At 40.0% G+C, this 24,329-nt stretch overlaps 1 protein-coding gene across 1 annotated transcript; it reads left to right on the top strand.

Moving 5' to 3' along the window:
* The first annotated feature begins 3,527 nt into the window (after positions 1 to 3,527).
* On the top strand, positions 3,528 to 24,329 carry HS3ST1 (heparan sulfate-glucosamine 3-sulfotransferase 1). Its single transcript, XM_075188890.1, has 2 exons — positions 3,528 to 3,926; positions 22,198 to 24,329. Exon 2 carries the CDS (start codon positions 22,301 to 22,303, stop codon positions 23,222 to 23,224), a length of 924 nt encoding a protein of 307 aa, XP_075044991.1. The 5' UTR covers positions 3,528 to 3,926; positions 22,198 to 22,300; the 3' UTR covers positions 23,225 to 24,329.

Raw genomic sequence — 24,329 nt, 5'->3', positions numbered from 1 at the left:
CCATTATTTACTGAAGTACATTCTTTTATTTAAAGGGAAGCTATATTAAACATTGTAAAGAAATTATATTTATGTTAAAAAATAGGGCGGAACGTATTAACTAGCTGAGAAATTTCCAAAATGTTATTGTTTACTAGATGTCCATATATGGTAGAACTGCCCATGTTATCTTTGTAGATTTTACCGTGAGACTTCTGTCACTTTCCTCTGTTCTGTGCTCTATGTTCTCTAATAGTATTGCCCATAGGCAAAATAGTATGTGACACACACATTGGGCCTGAGACATTAAGGAGAACAAAGCATAAAACAGTAGTAACTTTGCACGTAGTTTCGTGCGCACCCCATAGGGTTGCGTAGGATAATCCGCGTTATTGCGGTACCGTATTACCGTCAATACTGCACAGGTTCCGCGGTACCGCGCGTTACCGTAGACCAGAAACCTAATTGAATATGCCCCTTTGTTCATAAAAATAAATATATCCTTATAATTCACAGGAAGTGGTCAATTATATATATATATATATATATATATATATATATATATATATATATATATATATATACATATATATATATATATATATATATATATATATTTATATATTCTGTTATATTCAATATATTATATTCAATATTTAAGCAGCTACACAGAACACTGTTAATTCATTTGTTGATGGCATAAATTTTCAGCTTTGAATCTATGTGCAATTGTTATGTTTGCTTCTGAGGAGTCCAACAGGTCATCTCCATCTAATGCATTAAATGGAAGTGTCAGGGGGGTCTGGCACTCCCACCTATCCATATTCCTATTCTTTGATGATGTCACTGTTTGTGCTAAAAACAAGTCAGGATACTCTGCGCGGTGGGGAGCCATAGAGAAAGGGTCAAGAAGGATGTTCCCAAGGAAGCTGAGTGCATCAAAGGCTTGAAGGACACTTGCTATTGATATTTTACTGATATTTCCATCAATGTCTGCAAACAAATATTTACTTTCTCTCATTAAAATAAATAGATAAATTAATTCTAGTCTGCATTTTCTATCTCTTATTTTTTGTCATACGAAAAATCCACTTGCACCCTACTTCCCATGTTGAAAGCAGCACAGTACAATTGTATTATATTGTGCAAAATATTTCTTCTTAAAAGTGGGTTTTGGAAATATATACATTTGTGAGATAATTCTCCTATTACCAAATAATTGCAAACAGATATACGGGCCCTGAATAACAAATAATAATTTTATGCTTATGCAGCATGGGTTTATATCCGCTAGTTTCAGGTAATTGTTCCAAAAATAATGGTTTTCCCCTCATTATAAAATATAATGGTATATCTGTTATATATGTATATGTTTAGGTGATTGTTGTTTGTTTCAGATCTTTCTCTTCTTTCTGACTAAACGCTACAATACTGAGTAACATAACTGCTGTACAAACTTGTGGTGTTTGGTTAACCTTTTGGCATAGTTTTTGTTTATTTGTTTTTCCAGTAATCTGTAGGAAAACTCATATGGAAGGAGTTGTGAAAAGTGGGCACATTTGTTCCTGTGTCCCTATACCATCCTCAGACAAATGGTAAAGGATGTGGTTTTCTCAGACATAGTGGAAGTAGCTTAATATATGCTTTGCTTTTCCAATTGCCAATGGTTTATGTGAAAAGTGTTTTTCTGAAATGAAGATTTGGTTACAAAAATGAAATTTTTATTTATTGGTACCAAATTTGAAATAGCGCAAAAAAAAATATTCTAAATTATCACTATACGTAGAAGAATATTATACTAATTTGTTTCTAAGTCCTGCCAAATGACTAAGGAAGACGTTGGACGAGGTTGAAGTAGCTGAATACATGTTGGGATACGTTTCTACAATTGACTCAATTCCCAAAAAGTCTGCATGAGGTGCCTCTGGAACGGCCGTGGGACACCTCGGGGGCAACTCAATTCCCCCCAAATTAGCGCGGCGTTAAAGCTGTTACCGTTATTACGGTAATGTTAACCCGGCTTTCTCGCAGCTCAAAGCCGTCGTTGAAACTACCGTAATAACAGTAATTAAGTACATTATTACTGTAATAACGGTAATAATACCAGTAACGCGGACAATTGAATTCCCCCCCCCTCGTGTGGATTTATTTTGCCAGAAATAACGCTCACTTTGCTCGTACCCCATAGAGTGAGCTTTAATTTTTACTGTAATATCGGAAAAAGTGTGCAGCCGCGATGTTTTTAGAAACATCGCAGCCAATTGAATCTGTTGAAAGATTCATAGGGGCATATTCAATTGTTGGCGGTTTCCGACGCGGAAAAACTATTACCGTTATTACGGTAATACTAGCTGGATTTTAGCTCGCAGCTCCCTGAGCCGCAAGGTGAAATCCAGTACCGTAAAATAACGGTATTTACGCGCACTATTACCGTAAAGACAGTAATAGTGCGCAGGACACGTTACTTTTGGCTGTAACGCCAACAATTGAATATGCCCCATTACACCGTTACTACATTAAAATCTCAGCAGATTTTATCTTGCAAAATCAGCAGAGATATTTTGAATAGTGCGAAAAACAACGCAGGGAATTGAATCTGCCCCATAGCAGAAGATCAGCATTTGGGAAAGAAATACAATGCACATTTTTGACATTTTCCTAGTGAATACCAGCATAATTAGAGTTTATTTTGTGGGGGGATTGTTTTCTAACATTTCAGAACCTGTGCAATTTCAACATAGAGTCAGAAAATCAGCAATATAGAAAGTGGGCGATAAAAGTCAAAATGCCCTCCATTTTTTTCCGACCTGTCCAAACAGGAAATAAACACATGTGGTATTCACTGTACATAGGAGACATAACAGTCTATTGTGGAGTTTATTTCTCCAGGTGCAAGTCACTGAGAAACAGAAACAAACTCAAATGCAACATTTCTGGAATAAAATATGATATTTTTTTTTAGCATAAAGAATCCTTTCATTAAAACTGAGATAAAAAGACAGCAGTTAAAGTTGATTAGAAAAATCACATATCTAAAAAGCTGAAATAAATAAGAATGACAGACAATAAATACCAATATATTAAATACAATGAAATCTATTGACCTTTTTGTTAAGAAACATGGGTAATTGTAATGTTGCATATACAACTTATATGATAATATAATTTAAGCATAACTAAAATGACTGTAGCTTCCTATAAATGCTGCATTATTCTATATATATAATATTTCTATATAGTTCGTTGACGCATCAGATTTATTTTGTGAAAATTAGTTCAATAGAGTATGAGCTCCATTGAACATGTCAGACTGCACGGATACATGCATTCATCAAACGTCCTGTGTATCCACTGCTGGAGGAATTATTCCTGGGAAGTCAGATAGCTAATTTATGAGGTTCCTTTGAAGCTCCACTCAGGTGGCCGCGCTACTCCATACACTACGGTAAAAGAGGAGGCTGCAGCAATGAGATAGTAGGACGCACCGCAGAGATAACAAAGCCTCAGTGGGAGAAGTCAGCACTGTACACATTGGACTGCAGAGCCGTGCGCGCAGAACGCGCCTAGTGGCCACTGAGCCAACACGTATCCCTTGCTGACTGTCACCTGCGTGTATTGCACAATAGGCATTTCCTTCAGCAATTACAGATTTATTGCACATGCGACACGCCTAGGAGAGGGCTGGGCAGAAACCACGGGTGACACTGAGGTCCGGGCTTTGGAGGAGAAGAGTAATGGGAGGGAAGCCTGGGGGTGACGTCAGAGAGCAAAGCTTAAAAGACTTCAGAGTGCCAACAGCTGAGCGCTTGTTCCAAGTGCACCTGAATGGGCAGAGACAGGGTGAGGTGCCAGGCTCCTGTTCCCAGCAGCGGGATTGACTGTCTCTCCTCCCCAGCCATGGAGCCAGCTCCGGCATAGACTCCTCTATACACACCGGCATTGTTCTGGTAAGTACACAAAGTTAGTTTCCCAGGACTGCTCTGTACAAAGAGCTCATTAGTTGTTCTAGTACAATGCAGGTACCGGGCTGGCTGCAGAGTCACTGGGCTGAGCTGCGAATTCATTTTATAACTCTGCTCATTGATGCTAACATGAAAACCAAGCTGGGCTATGGTCTGTAGAGAAATGGTTACAGCTGCTGCAGGACCTCTTTATACACCATGATCATTCCGTTGGAGCTTCAGTGATTAACAGGTCTACTTTATTAAGCACGGTAAATAGTCTTGGAGGTTATTGTCTGTATGTGCCGCCTGCTTATATAATAGGGTCGTGCATCAGTTCCCGGACAGACAAAGTCTTCTGAGCAATGCTTTAATGTCAGTGTGTGTTATTATGGAGTAATGAGATCTGCACGATGTGTCTGCACCCCGTGCACAGGAATGTGAGGTCTGCAATATGGACAGAGTCCCTTCCAAGAAAGCTGATTAGATCCCATCCTGTAATATCACTTTACCTATTGCATTTTCTCTGGGTTTATTCTTATTTATGCTATGTATGGTTCTATTCCTTTTACTGTAGTATTCTCTGTTTTACTCCACCAATGTTATCACATAGCAAACACATGTTGTTTAATTTACAACCTAAAACTTTTTTTTTTTTTCCCCTAACCTGTTTATCTTGCTGACACTGTGGTAGTAAAGCTGATACAGGTTGCACCGAAGTGAACCTTTGTCCTACCTAACTAACCAAATGTTAGCAACGTAATAAAGTGCTTGTTTCAAACAGTGACAAATCCTATCAGTGTCCAATTTATTTTCTGTGCTTTTTTTTTTTTTTTTTATTATTATATTTTCCAATTAAGTTCTTACACAACCTGGTTATAAAACTAATTTTATGCTTTCTGCACCACTCTGCTATATAGATTACTTTTTATCACTATTGCGTTTTCATGCCTAGTATTACCATATGGTTTTAGTATTGTGTTTTATGATTAATGTAATGTATTATAATTTTTTTTTTTCTCCTTGGCTTACAACCTTACGTTTGACTTGGTTCTGATTGTACAATCTAATATGTCATAATACTTCAGTGCAAGTAAACCTGACCAGTGTGGTTTCCATGCGTGTGTACAGACAACAAATATGCTTTAAATTAAATGTAAAAAGCTACATGCTTGTTTTTTATGCAGGAGAGCTGGAATGTAAGTGACATTCCACCACAGACTACATTCCTTCTTCTGTGATTATTGCATTTTTTGTGTAGGCACAAGAAGGGGTAGCGCACAAAACATTGTTTTAATGACAAAAACTGTGGGCCAAGCAGTGCAAATAAAGTAATCCTGATTGGTGCTTGGATGGATAAGCAGGATCGTTTTCAATGAGTTTTGATATAAAATGTCAGTGCAATTTGTCTTTTGATGTATGTGTGTGGAGGGGTGTTTTAATTTGGAACGGATAACCTATTGATGATGTTAAATAGTTTTGCCTGGGAGAACTAATCCTATCATGAGGACGTAACAAAACTAATTTACGTACAGTAGGTAACAATCAAAACATGTCAATTAATTTTCTATTTTACCACATTGAAGAAGAAATAATTAGTAGAGAAAATAGAGAATATATTTTCTAGATAACTGACTATATTCTCTTATTAAAGACGCATTATTTTGTGCAAGGTATCCAATTTACTTTTTGTACTTCACAATTGCAGGTTATCAAATTACTAATATTTCGAGGAGTCTGCAGATTATTGCCCTTTTCCAAGTACTTATTGATGAATATTGTCTCTCTTCAGAGCATCCCATACATAGAAACCAGCCATACCCCCAACCTCTCCTGTACAGGAAAATTGTCTACCTGATTTAGTATATCTAATTGTTTCATTATTTTTTCCAATACTTTTCCATTTTATTTGGCTTGTTGGTTGTGGTAACTAGATATTGAGATGAATGATATAGTTAAGCAAATCTAAGTGTCTACAAATGTCATTGCTGTGCGTTTGGTGAATCACTTCATGAAGGCTGATCTGTGACAAAATTCAGCGTTTGTGGGAAATTAATTATTGTACAATGTCCATTCTGCAAACTAAACCACAGATAAATCACCTGTGGACAATCCCTAATTAGAACACCGTTGTATGTGAAATTTACAGTAAGAAGCAACTATGTAGAAGTAGGTTATACACAGCAGGAATCCCTTGGAGATGAATTAATGGACATCTTGTTCATAATCTAAACCGTTGGACATTATTAATATTCTGTGTGTATGGCTCCTGGAAGGTTTGAGAAATCAGAGCTTTTTTTTCTCATTACATGTTTAATCTCTCTACGCCTTGCATGTTTTCCCCATTTACACTACAAAATCGTATCTGTCCTCCCCGTAACTCTGAATAAAGAATACTAATTAAAAAAAAAACAAACCTAGAAAACTCCCTTTGATCCAGCGAATACCTCTCCAGTAAATGTCATTTACAGTGAAGTAACCATAGTTGACGTGTGTTTGTGTGTATATATAAACTTGCAGAACAACAATTTTTATATTGTGGGAAAGTAGAGAAGAACAATGTGTGATTTGTTGCTCAGATCAATAACAGTAACTTAGAAGTAGCATCTAGTCTTGAGAAATGTAAGACCTTTTGTCCCATTACTTTTCTATGTTGACCTGCAGTCATGACCCACCATTAGTGCAATGTAATAACACATATTTACGGCTAGTGAAAACTTCAGGACAATGGTAGTTTCTTCCTACGTTTCTCAGAAAAATCGCTGTCATCACCAACAAGTGAGGAAGCAGACTAATAATTTTCTCGCTGTACAGTAAATACTGTAGATATAAACCAGAGAGGCTAGACAAATACCAGGTAGTCAGTCTGTAAAACCCCTGGTCAATACAACCACAAGCTGGTCGCTAGACTTGTCTTCCTAGTTACTAATATACCATGTTTTTAGAACCATATGTTGGGTTTTTTTGCAATTTGTTAGTTTGCAATATGTTAGTTATCTGCCTCTTCCTGTGTCCCAGAAAAACTGCTGTCATTGCCAGTTAAAGAGATGGCATCCAATAGTGTATCACCTTCGTCCTGGATACCACCCATCTCTCCCTTTCTTTGCCGTTATGTATCCATAGACTTGAGTGTAACATAGTTGATGAGGTTGAAAAAAGACACCAGTCCATTAAGTTAAGCCTATTTTGGATCTCCTGCAATCCCTCACTTATTTAAAATTGATCCAGATGAAGCAACCGGCAATCTGTTTAAATCGGGTAAAATCCCTTGTGACCGAATATTGCAGTCCTATTTCTCCCTGGATCCACTAATATCCTAACGGTTGTAACCCTGTATACCCCTTTCAGATACAAATTTGTCTAACCCTTTCTTATCAATTGACTCTGCCATCACAACCTTCACTCGCAGTGAATTCCATATTTTGACTGCCCTTACTGTAAAGAACCCCTTCCTTTGCTGGTTATGAACTGTCATCGGATTGGCTGTAACCATATGTTTTGAAAGCATTGAATAGTTTAATGGAAGGATTGGAACACAGAGTTAATCAGTAGTGAGGCATTGCTATACCGAATACTACATCCATTCAGACCTTTTATATGCAGATATGCAGACCTGTCTTTATCTTTTTTTTTTTTTTTTTTTTTTTTTAAGGCAAAAAGTTTTATGGTCCCAAAAATATATACATAATTTTATTAACCCATGACCCAAAGATAGCTTGGTTAAAAAATAAGATCACATGACGAGTGTCTGACTGTTTAGTGACACTTGCCTTTTCTACAATGCATATAGAATCTTTTGGTTCTACTATGTAATTACTTTTGTTCAAAGCAGTGACTCTCGCTCTTCACCAGACTTTGTAGTCCCTACCAATAAGAACCCAACCTCCCAATATTACATTCAAAAGTCTGTACAAATACTGTAGTCATTGCTCTGATGGGCACACAAGTCTGCAAATAAAAATCATTGGGCTTTAAATTATACACCCCATAGTTCCAATTTTGGGGGTACAGTTCCAATGTCTGCTTTTGATTGAGGTAAACACCAGAGAGGCCTGACTCCGTTTGAGAACCAAAAGTTTTAAAGTTAGGCGGTAAAGTCTGGGCAGGTTATTCAAAACCAGTTCAGAAATTATTTAAAAAGAAAAAAAGTTTATTGCCTGCAGCGACACGTGCATGACCGTTTAGGGACACTTTTTTTTTTTTTTTTATTATTATTATTTTGGGATATTGAATGAAAGGTTTAGCTCTCTGATTTGTACAAATTGCTTGCATCTGTTCAGGATACAAGCACCTTTACAACTTTCACTATTCCTGTTGTCACACCTCTGCTATGTCCTGTGTGTATTCCAACAAATTGCTTTTTTTTCACCATATGACTTGGTGTGCTAATTAAAAATGAGTGTATTGAGATGTTTTTTGTTTTTTTTCTGTTTTAACAGATGTGAAGTAGTAATCCATAAAGAGAGGTGACTCCGTTTTTTTTTCTAGGACCTTTAACTTTTTAAAACCTGTAAATAACCACATGTAAGATTCAAAGGGTTCCCTACCTGTTTTGTTTTCTTGTTTCACACAATGTAGTTGTTACCAAATAAGTGTCTAGTAACTTTAGGCTGTCCATGCAGTGGTAGATCCAGCTTCTAGGCCGAAATGCCAAGAAAATAAATATATGTCCAGATTGCCAAGTTTTAGTGATCTGGTGAGGTTCTAATCCAGGGGTCAGGGAACTTTTTTACTTTTTACCCCCAAATATATTTAGATACGCTGACGTTACCCCCTTAATTTGAAAGGAAGCAAATCGTATATAATTAATTATGGAATTCAAAATTTCTTTGAAAGCTTCAACTTCAAAACTTCAGGTTTTGGAGAAATGATGTTGCTTCATTTTTTATAAGAGCATCAATATTGGGGCATTTTGATGTCAGAGCAATTTGGATACAGTCTTCAGCGTCTAATCAATTTCTCTGCTTTGTTTTTATGTTCATTAGAGTGGAAAATCCTTGTTCGCAAAGGTAGGTTGTTGCAAAAGGCAGCAACTTTTTGACTGCCTCCTCATGTGCAATTTTGAATGCCTTTGCGGCTGTTGACATCCCAAAATATGACAGATCTGCTTTGTTTTCAAATGCAATACGTGCTTCATTATTGCATCGAAGCTCAAGAACTGCCTCTGCCAACCCTTGCATGGGTGCACGCAGGACAAAAAAACCCCCAAAAAACAAACCACGAGAGAGAGCTGGTGCGCATGCGCAGCAGCTCTGTTTCGGCAGCGCTATCCTATACAGCAGCCGTGGCGCTGCCAAAGAAGCGTCCGTGGCGGTGCTGTATACTATACAGCACCGCCACGGACACTTCTTTGACAGCGCCACGGCTGCTGTATAGGACAGTGCCAATATGGTGGGTACTGAGTTAGCGCAGGGGGGTTTCTGGAGACTCAGAAACCTCCCCCTGCGTGCGCCACTGCCTTGAGGCTCTTCTGGTACAACAGCAATTTCACATTTAAAGGGGTCTACAATCCAACTGACAGCATGTAGATCGTCAGCATTACCCCCAGGAATAGAATTTTTACCCCATTTGGGGTAATTTACCCCTGTTCCCTGACCATTGTTCTAATTGATGCAGGCGGATGATGGTCACACTCACACTGTCTGTCTGCATTTTTCACCAATCTCTGCAATTCAGTAATGATCAGATGTTGCGCAGTCATTATGAGCTAATATTCTACAGTGATTTGCAGTTAGTTTGGCAACATAAGCTCTTTGACAATAGCGATCCTTTCATCCCTTGTACATGATGTTTTTTTCCACATGATGGCTTTCATGTAGAGGTGGTTGTCTTTGTTTAACATAACTTGGTGCCTCCTTTCACAACAGTCTCTTTGGTTGGGTGTCTGGATCTTTCCCCTCCCTGTTTTTTTTGCTAATTTATAACTAGCTATAGGCTAGGGAATTGAGTTCTATGTTGAGTTTTACTGTAATAACACAAACTGTATAAGTGCAGATCGCTTGTGAAATTTCTTGGCATCAGTTTTCCACATAAATCAGTGAGTTGGCTGTGTATCCTGTAGGATAGAGGCACATCGGTAGTGGCACGAGCCAAGTGCAGCCAATTTGGAGTCTATTCCATCTTTCTGTTTCTTAAGAATTAATTCAATTACAAGTTAGATTGCTTAGATGTTGGCTAGCTTCTGCAAACTTGCCTTCACTTTTATGTTAACAATCAGATTCACTGACCGGCTACAGGATGTTCTCATCCCGCCCACTTTCTCTCCATCTACTCTGTATGTCCCCAGTTTTGCAGAATTTATAAAAACAGAATCTTTTGACAGCTGTCACTGTAATATTCTGTGACTGCAATTGTCCCAGCATTTAACTTGTGTGATGATCTTTAAAAACTTGTCCATGTAAAATATTGTATCCTACATAAATGCACTGTAGTATAAACGATGTTAATAAAGTTTGAAATTCTAGATTTGCCTCTTGTCTGTTACAGTTTGTCTGATATATATTCATCGTGAGACTGTTTATAAAAGTGAACTTTTAGTCAATAGCTGATAACCTTGGGTTTCATGGCATGGCTGATACTTGTGCTGTATTATGTTATTATGAATAGACGCTGCCTTTTCAGATTTGTTTAAAGGTCATACAGATGGCTCCAATTCTGTTTGAGTAAAGAAGCTTACAAGAGAAACACTTAAAGCAGAGTATTTAGTGCTATATACAAACCTCCAGTACGAGTTGATTACATTCATGTTCCTTTTAAAGGGGAAATATCCCATTTCATTTTGTGTGTACAATTCCCAGTCTATAATTGTCGTGCAGCGCATAGCGATCAATGGCAAATCCAGCGATTAGAAGACAGAAAATCAAGGTGTATTCTTTGGCCGGTTCTTGATATTTTGCTCCTTATGATGGTAAATCTGCCTTCGTATCTATGGTACTGATTATTCACTTATCCATCAACTATACAGTGCATACATAATACATTAAAGTCATCCAATTTATTGGCGTTCTCATGTTTATGTAAAATTTCACAAATATATAATTTTATATTTTAATAAAACATTTGTTCTAAATTTAAAGTTGGAAGTATGAACATTGTTTCATATAGAGGCGTATTTAGAGCCACAGTCTTCAGTTTGATAAGAATGTAATGGGCAGCACGGTGGCTCAGTGGTTAGCACTTCTCCCTCACAGCATTGGGGTCATGAGTTTGATTCCCGACCATGGCCTTATCTGTGTGGAGTTTGTATGTTCTAACTGTGTTTGCGTGGGTTTGCTCCGGGTGCTTTGGTTTCTTCCCCCACTCCAAAAACATACTGGTAGGTTAATTGACAGCTATTAAATTGACCCTAGTCTCTGTGTGTGTGTGTTAGAGAATTTAGACTCTAAGATCCAATGGGGCAGAGACTGATGAGAGTGAGATCTCTGTACAGCGCTGGCGCTATATAAATAGATGATGATGACATCACTAAGTGTGCTGTAGAAGAACCCTGCACCTTACACTATCTAAATTTGTCTATGGCTTTCGGCTTGTCTCATTTTCCTCTCCGCCTCATTGCCATACTTACCTACTTTCTTTAGCTCCCTTCCGGGAGCCAGCCAGTGGAGGGGGCGGGGCGGCCAAAACGCATCATTTTGGCCCCGCCCCCTGTGACGTCATGACGCAAATTGCGTCATTTGACAGCGGGGGGCAGGGCTAAACGCCGCGATTCATCGGGAATCGCGGCGTTTGCGATCTAATTCTGCCCACTTCACTAGGAAGTGGGCAGAATTCGGGAGATTGCCACACTCGCCCGGGAGTCCGAGAGACTCTCGCAAAATGCGGGAGTTTCCCGGACATTCCGGGAGAGTTGGCAAGTATGCTCATTGCACTCCCCTGTCACAGGCAGTCCTGCTCTCACTTGCTGTACAAAGCCACATGAGACTACCACCACGAGATCAGCACACCTCTCCTGAAATATTCCATGCTGCTCTGAGGATTGAGCAGTGATCTAATTGGCTGCAGACTGGGAAGAGCAGAAGACTATTGATAAGTCGTAATCTGGCCCTAGTCAAACATATATTGCTCTGGCCCTTGCCAAATTATCTCTAAATTTCTAGATAGTTTTTGATTCTGGTTCGTTCGCTTTTGGCTTCCATGTACCTTTGTGCGTCTCATAGGCCTGGTGCGAATTTAGTTGTTGCTCTGGATACATTGCATGCTATATTTAAAATTATACAAATCATAATATTATTTTCTGAACTTGATTTTGCCGATACTTTGTGGCTCAGCTGTGAGTTGGACACCTTTGTTTACACCTCAAACCTAAAATGTATGTAATTAGACCGTTCTTGTTAACAAGATCCATGGCATTTGATTTGGTTTTTTTCTATGCGGTTTTGTAAACTAGCGCTTCATATATTGTACTACTCGTGTGGAACCCAGGTTACAAAACCATCATTATGACTTGTGATCTGCCACTTTGAAAAATTGATGTGCCGTTTTTAGTTTAGACCCAAACATTTTAAAATGCAGTTTGGAAAAATGGAACTTTTGATACACCCACCCAAGTATATAAATTAAAAACTAACTGATGTCCATGAGAACCAGCTTTACCTTGACATATGATTATGATATACACCAATCAGCCACAACATTAAAACCACTGACAAGTGCAGTGAATAAGTCTGATTATCTTGTTACAATGGCACCTGTCAAGGGGTGGGATATATTAGGCAACAAGTGAACTGTTCTTGAAGTTAATGTATTGGAAGCAGGAAAAATGGGCAAATGTAAGGATAGCCAAATTGTGATGGCTAGACGACTGGGTCAGAGCATCTCCAAAATCGCAGGTCTTGTGGGGTGTTCCTGGTACGCAGTGGTTAGTATCTACCAGAAATGGTCCAAGGAAGGACAGCTGGTGAAATCTCGACAGGGTCATAATCGCTCAAGGCTCACTTATGCATGTGGGGTGCAAAGACTAATCCATATGGTCCAATCCCACAGAAAAAAAGTTTCTCTAGCACAAATTGCTCAAAGTCAATGCTGTCGGTGATCGAAAGGTGTCAGAACACACCGTGCATTGAAGCTTACTGCATATTGGGCTGTGATGCTGTAGACCAGTCAGTGCCCATGTTGACCCGGTCCACCACCAAAGTGCCTACAGTGGGCATGTGGGCACCAGACCTGGACCATGTAGCAAATGAAGAAGGTGGTTTGGTCTGATGAACCATTTTTTTTTTATTTCGCAACATGTGGACACTAGGCACATGTGCGTCGTTTATCTGGGGAAGAGATGGCACCAGGATCCACTATGTGAAGAAGGCAAGGTGGCTCCTGGCATTCATGTGGATGTTACTTTGATAAATACCACCTAAACATTAATGCAGACACCCCTTCATGGCCTAGGTACCCCCTTATGGCAGTGACCTCTTTCAGCAGGATAATGCATCCTGCCACACTGCAAAAATTGTTCAGGAATGGTTTGTGGAACATGACAAGTTCAAGGTGTTGACTTGGTGTACAAATTCCCTAGATCTCAATCCGATTGAGCATCTGTTGCTATGCTGGAAAACCAAATCCTAGCCATGGAGGCCCCACCTAGCAGCAAATCCTTTAAGTTGCGAATGTCTTGGTACCGGATACCACAGACCTCTGCAGAGGTCTTGTGGATTCCATGCCGTGATGGGTCAGAGCTGTTTTGGAGACATGAGTGGGACCCACACAATATTAGGCAGTGGTATTAATGTTGTAGATTTCATTATTTGGGCTATTATGGTAAATCATCAGTTTAGATTTATTTTTTTAGAACTTGCTTTTGTTAGGATAATAAAGGTTTGTTTTTTGCCTTCAATCAATTTTGAAATGTTAGACTATGGGAGGATTTAGCGTCAAAAGTCCGAATCTTAGCACGACCCTTTTCTTTTAGAAAAGAGTTGCACCAGTAATTACAAAAAAACTGAAACCAATAGCAACGTTTGATCTGATACTCGTCTAGTGCAGTTTACAAAACTAAAACAAACCTTTGATTTGGTTGGTAGAACACCATTTTTGCACCGTTACATGTGCACAATTTTTTAGTAAGGGTTTAATATGCTGACGTGGCCAAACCCAAAGGCTTTTATACTGGAATAGTTTTTCTTTAAATGGAAATATAAGTTATTTATAAGCCAGGATTATTTTTACATTGTTCTTCAAATGTTCAGTAAAACCTGGAAGTGTAAGTTATTCTGCACAGAGAAATATATTTATTCATATTTTTGCATTAATTAAGATAAGCTGGTATTCACTACTTTGGCTGAATGTAAAATTAAATATCAACCATAGACTTCAAAGAAGCGACTGCCTTAAAAGGCCAAATCATTTGTTGTGCATGTATTGATATACATCATGTTCAGATCTTTAACAATCAATTAAGAAATCAACTGTTAAAACCTTAACATGGGGAATCTCATTCACAAAGAGAAGCTTTACAAAACAAGTAATCTTTTAAATACAGTGTAACTTTTACAGTCTTGGAAATGCCTGTATAGAGACTGAATGAGGCAGTTTGCTGGTGGGAAATATAGATCATGTCAGTTTGCTTTAGTCTGAATAATTGGGTCCCCCTCAAGGATTATAGCAGTGATATTAATATAGTAGGGATGTGCACCGGCGACTTTTGAGGTCTCGTGTTTTGTGTTTTGGATCCGGATTTTCGTTATTTTTGAGGTTCGGATTTGTCTCGCAAAACACTTGACGAAAGGTCTCGGTTCGGATTTAAGGTTTTGGATTCGGATTTTTTTTGAAAAAAACATAAAAAGTTTAAAAATCAAGTTTTTGGGCTTATTTTCACTCCTAGACTATTATTAACCTCAATAACATTCAATAACAAGCATTTCCACTAATTTACAGTGTATTCTGAACACCTCACAATATAGTTATTAGTCCAAAACGTTGCAACAAGGTATCTTTCTGGACTGCGTAGAGGAGTGGGTCACCACAATATATATTAAAAACCCTGAACTTTTATGATTCGCACCAATAAATGTACCTGGACTGCGTAGCGGAGTGGGTCACCACAATATATTAAAAACCCTGAACTTTTATGATTCGCACCAATAATTGTACCTGGACTGCGTAGAGGAGTGGGTCACCACAATATATTAAAAACCCTGAACTTTTATGATTCGCACCAATAATTGTACCTGGACTGCGTAGAGGAGTGGGTCACCACAATATATTAAAAACCCTGAACTTTTATGATTCGCACCAATAATTGTACCTGGACTGCGTAGAGGAGTGGGTCACCACAATATATTAAAAACCCTGAACTTTTATGATTCGCACCAATAATTGTACCTGGACTGCATAGAGGAGTGGGTCACCACAATATATTAAAAACCCTGAACTTTTATGATTCGCACCAATAATTGTACCTGGACTGCGTAGAGGAGTGGGTCACCACAATATATTAAAAACCCTGAACTTTTATGATTCGCACCAATAATTGTACCTGGACTGCGTAGAGGAGTGGGTCACCACAATATATTAAAAACCCTGAACTTTTATGATTCGCACCAATAATTGTACCTGGACTGCGTAGAGGAGTGGGTCACCACAATATATTAAAAACCCTGAACTTTTATGATTCGCACCAATAATTGTACCTGGACTGCGTAGAGGAGTGGGTCACCACAATATCTTAAAAACCCTGAACTTTTATGATTCGCACCAATAATTGTACCTGGACTGCGTAGAGGAGTGGGCACTGGGCACCACAATAAAATATATAAAAAACCTTCAACAGATCTGCATTACACTACACATACGGCTGCTCCTCCATCCTCTCCATCATATACATGTTGGAGTTTTAGCGTGTGACAACCTCTTGTTTTTGATAATGTCAGTGCATTTTGAATATTTTTCAATTTGCCCCACACCACTGAATGTACTTTATCTATGATACGCAATACGCATCTATCTATCTTGACTGCGTAGTGTGGTGGCCCCGGTACACAATTTGGTACCGAGGCCACAATATAATTAAAAAACCCTCCACGTGTCAGAATTCCACCAAACAAGTATCTGGACTGCATAGTGGGGTGGCCCCGGTACCCAATTTGATAACGGGGCCACAATACCTCCTCCAAACATGGTACAGACAATTGGTCATTGAGATCCCAGACAGACAGGGTCAAAGTGTTATTGTTTGATTTTGTAAACCCAAAAAACTGTCCCTGTTGCACATAGTCGTGCAATGAAGACTGACTTTTTCAATTAAAGGCACGATCTTTTAAGTGTAGTGTTTGTAAGTCTAAGTCATATTATACTTTTGGTAAAATTGGTTTATTTTGTTCCTCTTTATGGTAATTAGTAATAGAATTAAAGTATGAAATAGAATTAAAGTATGAAATAGAGTGGTATAGAGTTGTAGTGTGGTATAGATAGAGTGGTCCACACAATATAATAATAAAACCCTCAACTGGTCTGAATTCCACCAAACAAGTATCTGGACTGCGTAGTGTGGTGGCCCCGGTACACAATTTGGTACCGAGGCCACAATATAATTAAAAAATTGGGCATCAACTGTCACCGTTGTTTAATATCTGATACACCTAAATATGGACTGCACAGTGGAGTGGCCCCGGTAGTAAATTTGGTGCCGGGGCCACAATACCTCCTCCAACTTCCAAGTGTAGTGTTTATAAAGACAGACAGCGTCGAAGTGTTATTAGTTGACTTTCTTAACCTTAAAATTGTCCCTGTTGCAAATATTCGTGCAATGGACAGTTACTTTTTTATTGAAAGACTCAAGCTGTCAAGTGTAGTGTTTATAAAATATAAACAACAATACAGTAGTTTTAGAGCACGTCAATACCTCTTGTTTTAAATTATGACACGGCATTTTACTTTTGGTTTAATTTCTTGTATTTTTTTACATTTGGTTTTACTTTTTGAACATGGCAAACGACTGTTGATTGGTCATATAATGCAAAAAAAAAAAGGTCCAAGATGGAATTGTCCTTGGGCCCTCACACCCACCCTTATGTTGTTAAAATAGGACATGCACACTTTAACAAACCAATCATTTCAGCGACAGGGCCTACCAAACAACTTTGGCTGAAATGATTGGTTTGTTTGGGCCCCCACACCAAAAAAGCTATTCATCTCTCCCTGTACAGACTAAACAGGCTCTACTGAGGCAAGATGTCGTCCTCATCCTCAACCTCTGATTCCTCTCCCCCTACAGTGTGTACTTCCTCCTCATCACACATTATCAATTCGTCCCCGCTGGACTCCACAACCACAGGTCCCTCTGTAGTATCTGGAGGGCAGTGCTGTACTTCATTGAGGAATTGATTATTCATTTTTATAAACATCATTTTTTCAACGTTGTGAGGAAGCAACCTCCTTCGCCGCTCACTGACCAGGTTCCCCGCTGCACTAAAAACTCTTTCCGAGTACACACTGGAGGGGGGACAACTCAGGTAAAATAGAGCCAGTTTGTACAGGGGCTTCCAAACTGCCTTTTTTTCCTGCCAGTAACAATATGGACTGTCTGACATGTCTACTTGGATGGTGTCAGCAAAGTAATCATCCACAATTTTTTCTATTGTGACAGCATCCAATGCAGCGAGAGTAGACATGTCTGCAATGGTTGGCAGGTCCTTCAGTCCGGACCAGATGTTATCAGCATCCCCGCCAGTGCCTCTTTTGGGAAAACTGAGCTTTTTCCTCGCAGCCATAGATGTGGAAGAAAATGAGGGTGGAGCTGTTGGCATGTCACGGTCCTCTTCAGAGGACAATCTCCTGACCAGCAGGTCTTTGCACCGCTGTAGACTTGTGTCCGCCAGAAACAGAGACACAACATACGCTTTAAACCGAGGATCGAGCACGGTGGCCAGAATGTATTCCTCTGACTTTAAAAGAGTGACCACCCTCGGATCCTGGCAAAGCGTACGAAGGGCTACATCCACAAGAGCTACATGCTTGGTGTAATCGCAATGGCTTACCAGCTCCTCCCTCACTTTCTCCAGCTGCTTCTGCAACAGCCTGATCAGGGGAATGACCTGACTCAAGCTGGCAGTGTCGGAACTGACTTCTCGTGTGGCAAGTTCAAATGGCTGCAGAACCTTGCACAACACGGAAATCAGTCTCCACTGCGCTTGACTGAGGCGCATCCCCACTCCTTTGCCTATGTCGTAGGTGGCTGTGTAGGCCTGAATGGCCTTTTGCTGCTCCTCCATCCTCTGCAGCATATAGAGGGTGGAGTTCCAGCGCGTCACAACCTCTTGTTTGAGGTGATGGCAGGGCAGGTTCATGCTTTTTTGATGTGCCTCTAGTCTGCGGTAGGCACTGGCTGAATGCCGAAAGTGTCCAGCAATTTTGCGCGCCACCGCAAGCATCTCCTGCACACCCCTGTCACTCTTGAGGTAATGCTGCACCACCAAATTAATGGTGTGGGCAAAACATGGGACGTGCTGGAAATTGCCCATATTTAATGCCCGCACAATGTTACTGGCATTGTCTGACACCACAAATCCCCATGAGAGTCTAAGTGGGGTAAGCCACTGGGAGATAATTTCCCTCATTTTCTCTAATATGTTGTCAGCGTTGTGCCTCTTATTAAAGCCTGTAATGCACAATGTTGCCTGCCTTTGCATGAGCAGCCATTTTGTAGATGCTGCTACTGATGCAGCTGTTGCTGTTGCTGCGGAAGGGGATGCATCTACCCAGTGGGCTGTCACAGTCATATAGTCCTTCGTTTTCCCAGAACCACTTGTCCATATGTCCGTGGTTAAGTGGACAGTGGGTACAACCGCATTTTTAAGAGCACTGAGGACACTTGATCGTACTTCTCTGTACATTTTTGGTATCGCCTGCCTAGTGAAGTGGAATCTCGAGGGGATTTGGTACCGGGGACACAATACCTCCATCAACCCTCTAAATCCCACTCCACTGATGGCGGACACCGGGCGCACGTCTAACACCAACATTGCAGTTACAGCCGCAGTTATACGCTTTGCAATAGGGTGACTACTATCGTATTTTGTGGTCATGGCAAACGACTGTTGGACGGTCAATTGTTTTGTGAAAGACTTAGCGGTCTTACGACTTCCCCTCTGGGAAGATGACCGACCAACAGCAGCAGTGGCAGTAGTAGGCGTACCGCTGCAGGATTCCTCGGATGAATCCCGTATTGAGGAGGACTCAGTCTGGCTGCTGACTTGGGCTGCAGGACTGAATCTGATGGAGATTGTGGAGGAAGTTGACGAGGAGGGTGTTGCTGGTGTGTATCCAACTGGACCACGGGATTTAGGTGTCCCTGTACCGATGAGGGTCCTAGCCCCAGTTCCTGAACTAACCACTGAACTATGAAGGTTATTCAGGTGACGTATAAGGGAGGATGTTCCTAGGTGGGCAAGATCCTTACCCCTGCTTATTTGAGCTTTACATAAGCTACATATGGCCATACATTGGTTGTCTGGATTTGGATAAAAATAACTCCAGACCGAAGAGGTGCATTTTTTGGTCTTCTGACCAGGCATGACGATGGGCTTTTTCATCCCATGGACATCAGCTGTTTCCCCCCCTGGTGCCTCATTTACAATAACCACATCACCATCCTCATCATCAAGTTCCTCCACAGCGCCAGCTACATCATCAATAGCCTCCTCCCGAGCCACCTCTTCCCGTACAGTGATGGGAAGGTCAGGCTTCACAACCACCAACACCCTTGGACTCGCCTTGGGGATTTGTGATAATTTCTCTTTAGAAGGCAGAGTTGTTTGCTGTTTTGTTGCTGACAGCATAACTCTCTTCAATTTTTTGTAGGGGGGGGGAGGAGGAGGAGGGCTAAGATCCGTGGGTGAAGCTGAACCACTAGTCATGAACACGGGCCAGGGCCTAAGCCGTTCCTTGCCACTCCGTGTCGTAAATGGCATATTGGCAACTTTACGTTTCTCCTCAGATGATTTAAAGTTTCTCTTTTTGCTACTTTTTCTTAACTTGGGCTTTTTGGATTTTACATGCCCGGTACTACGAGATTGGGCATCGGGCTTGGAAGACGACATTGATGGCATTTCATCGTCTATGTCATGACTAGTGGCAGCAGCTTCAGCATTAGGAGGAAGTGGGTCTTGATCTTTCCCTACTTTATCCTCCAAATTTTTGGTCTCCATTATATGTAGCACAAGATACTGCAGAATGTGTGAACTTGGTAATATTGCAGTACCAATGGACTTATACTGCTGGATTGGTTTTGCAAATTTGGTTATAATTATTATATATTTTTTTTTTTTTTTAAATGTTTTTATTTTTTTTTACTTTTTTTTTTTTATTTTTTAAAAACTTGGGAATAATGGGGAAATAACTATGCCCTTAGAAGCACAGAGCACAGGACACAGCACCACTGGACTGAACAGGACACGGCACAGGACCCAGCAGCACTACGGAACTCAGCAGGACAGAGCACAGGACACAGCACCACTGGACTGATACTGCAGAACACAGCACAGAACTAAACAGCACAGAACTAAACAGCACAGAACTAAACAGCACAGAACTAAACAGCACAGAGGACCACCTAACACACCCTCCCTCTACCCTGATCAATGCCCGAGTGAAGATGGCGGCGACTAGCGGGGAATTTATAGGATCCGAGTATCGCGAGATCCGACAACGGGATTATGAGTCAGAGCCTCAGTTTCACTTTTGAATTTGGCGCCAATACCCGGATCTGTCTCGGATCCGACTCGGATCCGCAACGTTCGGGTGGGCTCGGATTTCATAAATCCGAGTGCGCTCATCCCTATAATATAGGTGAAGTTGGTAGGACTACTGCTTGGTAAACTTGTACTATGGCTGTGTGCTGACTGTGTTATACATAGATCCCCACTCAGGGGCAGGCTGGGGAGCAAGGAGGGGGAGATGGCCCCCCTGCCCAAGCTGGTCCCATGCAGGGCTACCTAGGGCTGGGCACCCTGCTTTTTTTTTTTTTGCTTTTTTTTTTTTTTTACCCCTGTAAAATAAGCTGCAAGTCCTGGCCCTGGGCTAAGATTTGCCAGCCCTCTGCTGTCCCCACTAACACTACAGGCATTACAGCCCGGTAGAGGCTCGCATGATCGCTGTCAGTAATTCAGCACTGATGGCGCTGCAAACTTCTGCATGACTAGTACAGCATTTGTCTATGGGTGTTAGGCATATCTGAAGAAAGTGGATAATATAGGTCATACTTGCCTACTCTCCCAGAATTTCTGGGAGGCCCCTGAATTTCGGGGAGTCCTCCTGGAAGAGTAGGCGACCCTCCCGGATACGAAAAAATGCAGAAATTCACAGCATTGAATTGGGGGCGGGGCTTAATGGCATAATTAAGCTCTGCCCCCTGTGCAGTGCCGTGAATATAGATATTTTATAGTGGGGGCGTGGCTATGGTGGTGGAAAGATGACACCACACCCCCTCCTACCACTGTCACGTGAGCTGTCCTCCCAGTGGAGACAGTCACTAAGTAGTCAACTATGGTATAAGTAGCCCAAACAACATAGTATCATCCTATAAATAAAACCTACATTTAAAGTTAATAGTGTTTACAAACCTTATTTATATGATTGGACAGGTTAATGATTTTCTTTTCCGCCCAACATTCACTCCTATTTGTTTTTTAACCAAATATGAGCTCTGCTAATCCAAGTGCAGAGTCTGTAACAGTGGTATTAAGTTGGTTTCGTGAAGTGCCTCCCATATTAGTGATGTCACTTGTTTCCTGTGGACTGACTTGCTGCATTTTCAAAAATATTTGTTCAGCCAAGAAAATGTCTGCCCCCATCTCACTATAAGCAAGTACACCTAAAAGAGAAACTTAATGGGGAAAATAATTTGTTGTGGAATCGGAGCTACTCATCCTCTGTTGCTGCAGATAAATGTCTTATTGTCCTTTCTTAGAATTTTTTTGTGTGCATTTTATCACAATATAGACATTGTCATTGCCTAATTTGCTTGATATTAATTTATTTTTTTGTTTAACTTCCTTGGTTAGCTCTATATTGACTCTGTCTGTTGGAGTCTGATAAATTTTTGTATTCATTTTATCCACTGTACAAATTACCCATATCTTCAAATTCTTCCCCCCCGAATTGCCCGGCAAGGCTTGATAGCAACAGGACCTCACCTACCAGATTCACACCATACTGAGCAGTCAATTTAGCCTGTTTTTATTGAGGTTTATTATTATGAATGCGCTGTTTCACTTGCAAATGTTAATCTTATTCAGAAATTTAAATACAAATGAATTGGTATTAATATTTTTATTTTCATTTTCAGAACATCTATGTCAGGAATATTGCGGCAGTGAAGCAGGTACACCTTATTCATGCTAGAATTGACCTACAGAGCACCACCCTGCTGACGTGACTCCGAGCTCCAGATGTTTGCCATGGCCTCATTACTTTTTGGTGTGACTCTCCTTTTCATTCATCCACAACTGGTGCCTTCTAGACCAACTTCAAATGAAAAGATCTATACAACTCCCCCTCCTGGTAATGAACTAAAGAACATCCTCCATCCAAATGGTAGTCAACAGCATTTACCACACTCTATTATCATTGGAGTACGGAAGGGAGGAACCAGGGCTCTGTTAGAAATGCTCAGTCTCCACTCTGAAATATCTGCAGCCGAAAGTGAAATCCATTTCTTCGACTGGAAAGATCAGTATGGAAAAGGTCTACAATGGTATGTAAGTCAAATGCCTTTCTCCTACCCTCACCAGCTCACGGTGGAGAAAACCCCAGCATACTTCACGTCACCTGATGTTCCTGAACGGATATACAACATGAACGGCACTATCAAACTCTTGCTTATCCTAAGAGACCCTATTGAAAGAGTTTTATCAGATTATACCCAAGTGTACTATAATCACATGCAGAAAAATAAGACTTATCCACCCGTGGAACAGCTACTTTTAAGAAACCGTGAACTTAACACTGACTACAAAGCCATAAACAAGAGTTTATATTACAATTATATGGAAAACTGGCTGAAGTTTTTCCCACTTCAAAATATTCATATTGTTGACGGAGATTATTTAATTAAGGATCCCTTCCATGAAATGCAGAAGGTAGAGAGGTTTCTGAATCTTGCTCCTCAAATCAATGCGTCAAACTTTTACTTCAATAAGACAAAGGGTTTTTACTGTCTACGGGACAGTGGTCGAGAACGTTGCTTACACGAGTCGAAAGGAAGGGCCCACCCACACATAAATTCTTTTCTGTTGGCCAAACTACGTGCGTACTTTTATGAACCCAATAAAAAATTCTTTGAGCTTGTTGGGAGGACATTTGACTGGCTGTAAAGAGCTGGATTGGAATATGAGACCCCAGGAATGTTTCAATTGTGTATGTAGATAAGGATATTTAAGTTATAACTTATTTGTAAATTGAATATTCTGTACAGCGCTAAATATAAGCTACTTATATTTTTATACTGTTCAAATGTAAAAATAAACCTTTTAATGATTTTAGTTAATAAAATACTAATTTTGGAATATAGTAGAATTTCATTTTTCATAAGAGTGCAGAATATACTGATTATACTACAGAAATTGCCATTTTATAGTTGAGCAGATGTTTAAAAAGCACTATATATATATTTGGTAATACGTGCTATATATTTAATACAATATATCTGCTGGATGAAATGGGGGCAATATACATTTTCACCCCTCTGGTCTTAATGGGTCAATCATTCATTCTCCATTACCATTCGTAGATTTTTCTTTAAAACATAAAGTTATGAATCAAAACCTGGGGGCAGATGTATCAATCTGCGGGTTTGAAAAAGTGGAGATGTTGCCTATAGCAACCAATTAGATCCTAGCTGTCATTTATTTAGTACATCCTACAAAATGACAGCTAGAATCTGATTGGTTGCTATAGCCAACATCTCCACTTTTTCAAACCTGCAGCTTGATACATTTATGCCCTGATGTTTATTTTGACACCTACCAGAAAAACAAATCCTATCCCTTCAGCTTATAATAGGTGGGAAATATTTGGTTGGTAAAGATTAGACAATGAATGTTGTATATGAAGGCAATACTAAATGTGCCAAAGCTTCCTTTTACATTCTCACCTTTTTATACTGAAGATTCTTATAGTATTCAAAGTGAAGCAAGAGGGTCATGAAATATTCATATTATAGAACGTCTTGGAGATAATGCATTCCAAAAAAGATTTGGTAATCGCTGTATAGCATTTCTCACATTGAATATGCCACATAAATGTAAAGCAAAAACGTGAGAAGCTTCTATTTAACACAGAGTGTAAACAATTTCTCACCCATTAAATTATCCACATCTCTGCACGTGATCAGAAATTCGGATGTATTAAAGTGAAAATAATCTCAGACCCTTGTACTCATACATTTCCATGTAATAAAGGTGAAACATACAAACGTCA

Source organism: Mixophyes fleayi, chromosome 1 (genome assembly GCF_038048845.1).
Source record: "Mixophyes fleayi isolate aMixFle1 chromosome 1, aMixFle1.hap1, whole genome shotgun sequence".
Classification (NCBI taxonomy): Eukaryota; Metazoa; Chordata; class Amphibia; order Anura; family Limnodynastidae; genus Mixophyes; species Mixophyes fleayi.
The sequence above is the reverse complement of the archived record's forward strand: the minus strand, read 5'-3'. Positions and strand labels throughout refer to the sequence as shown.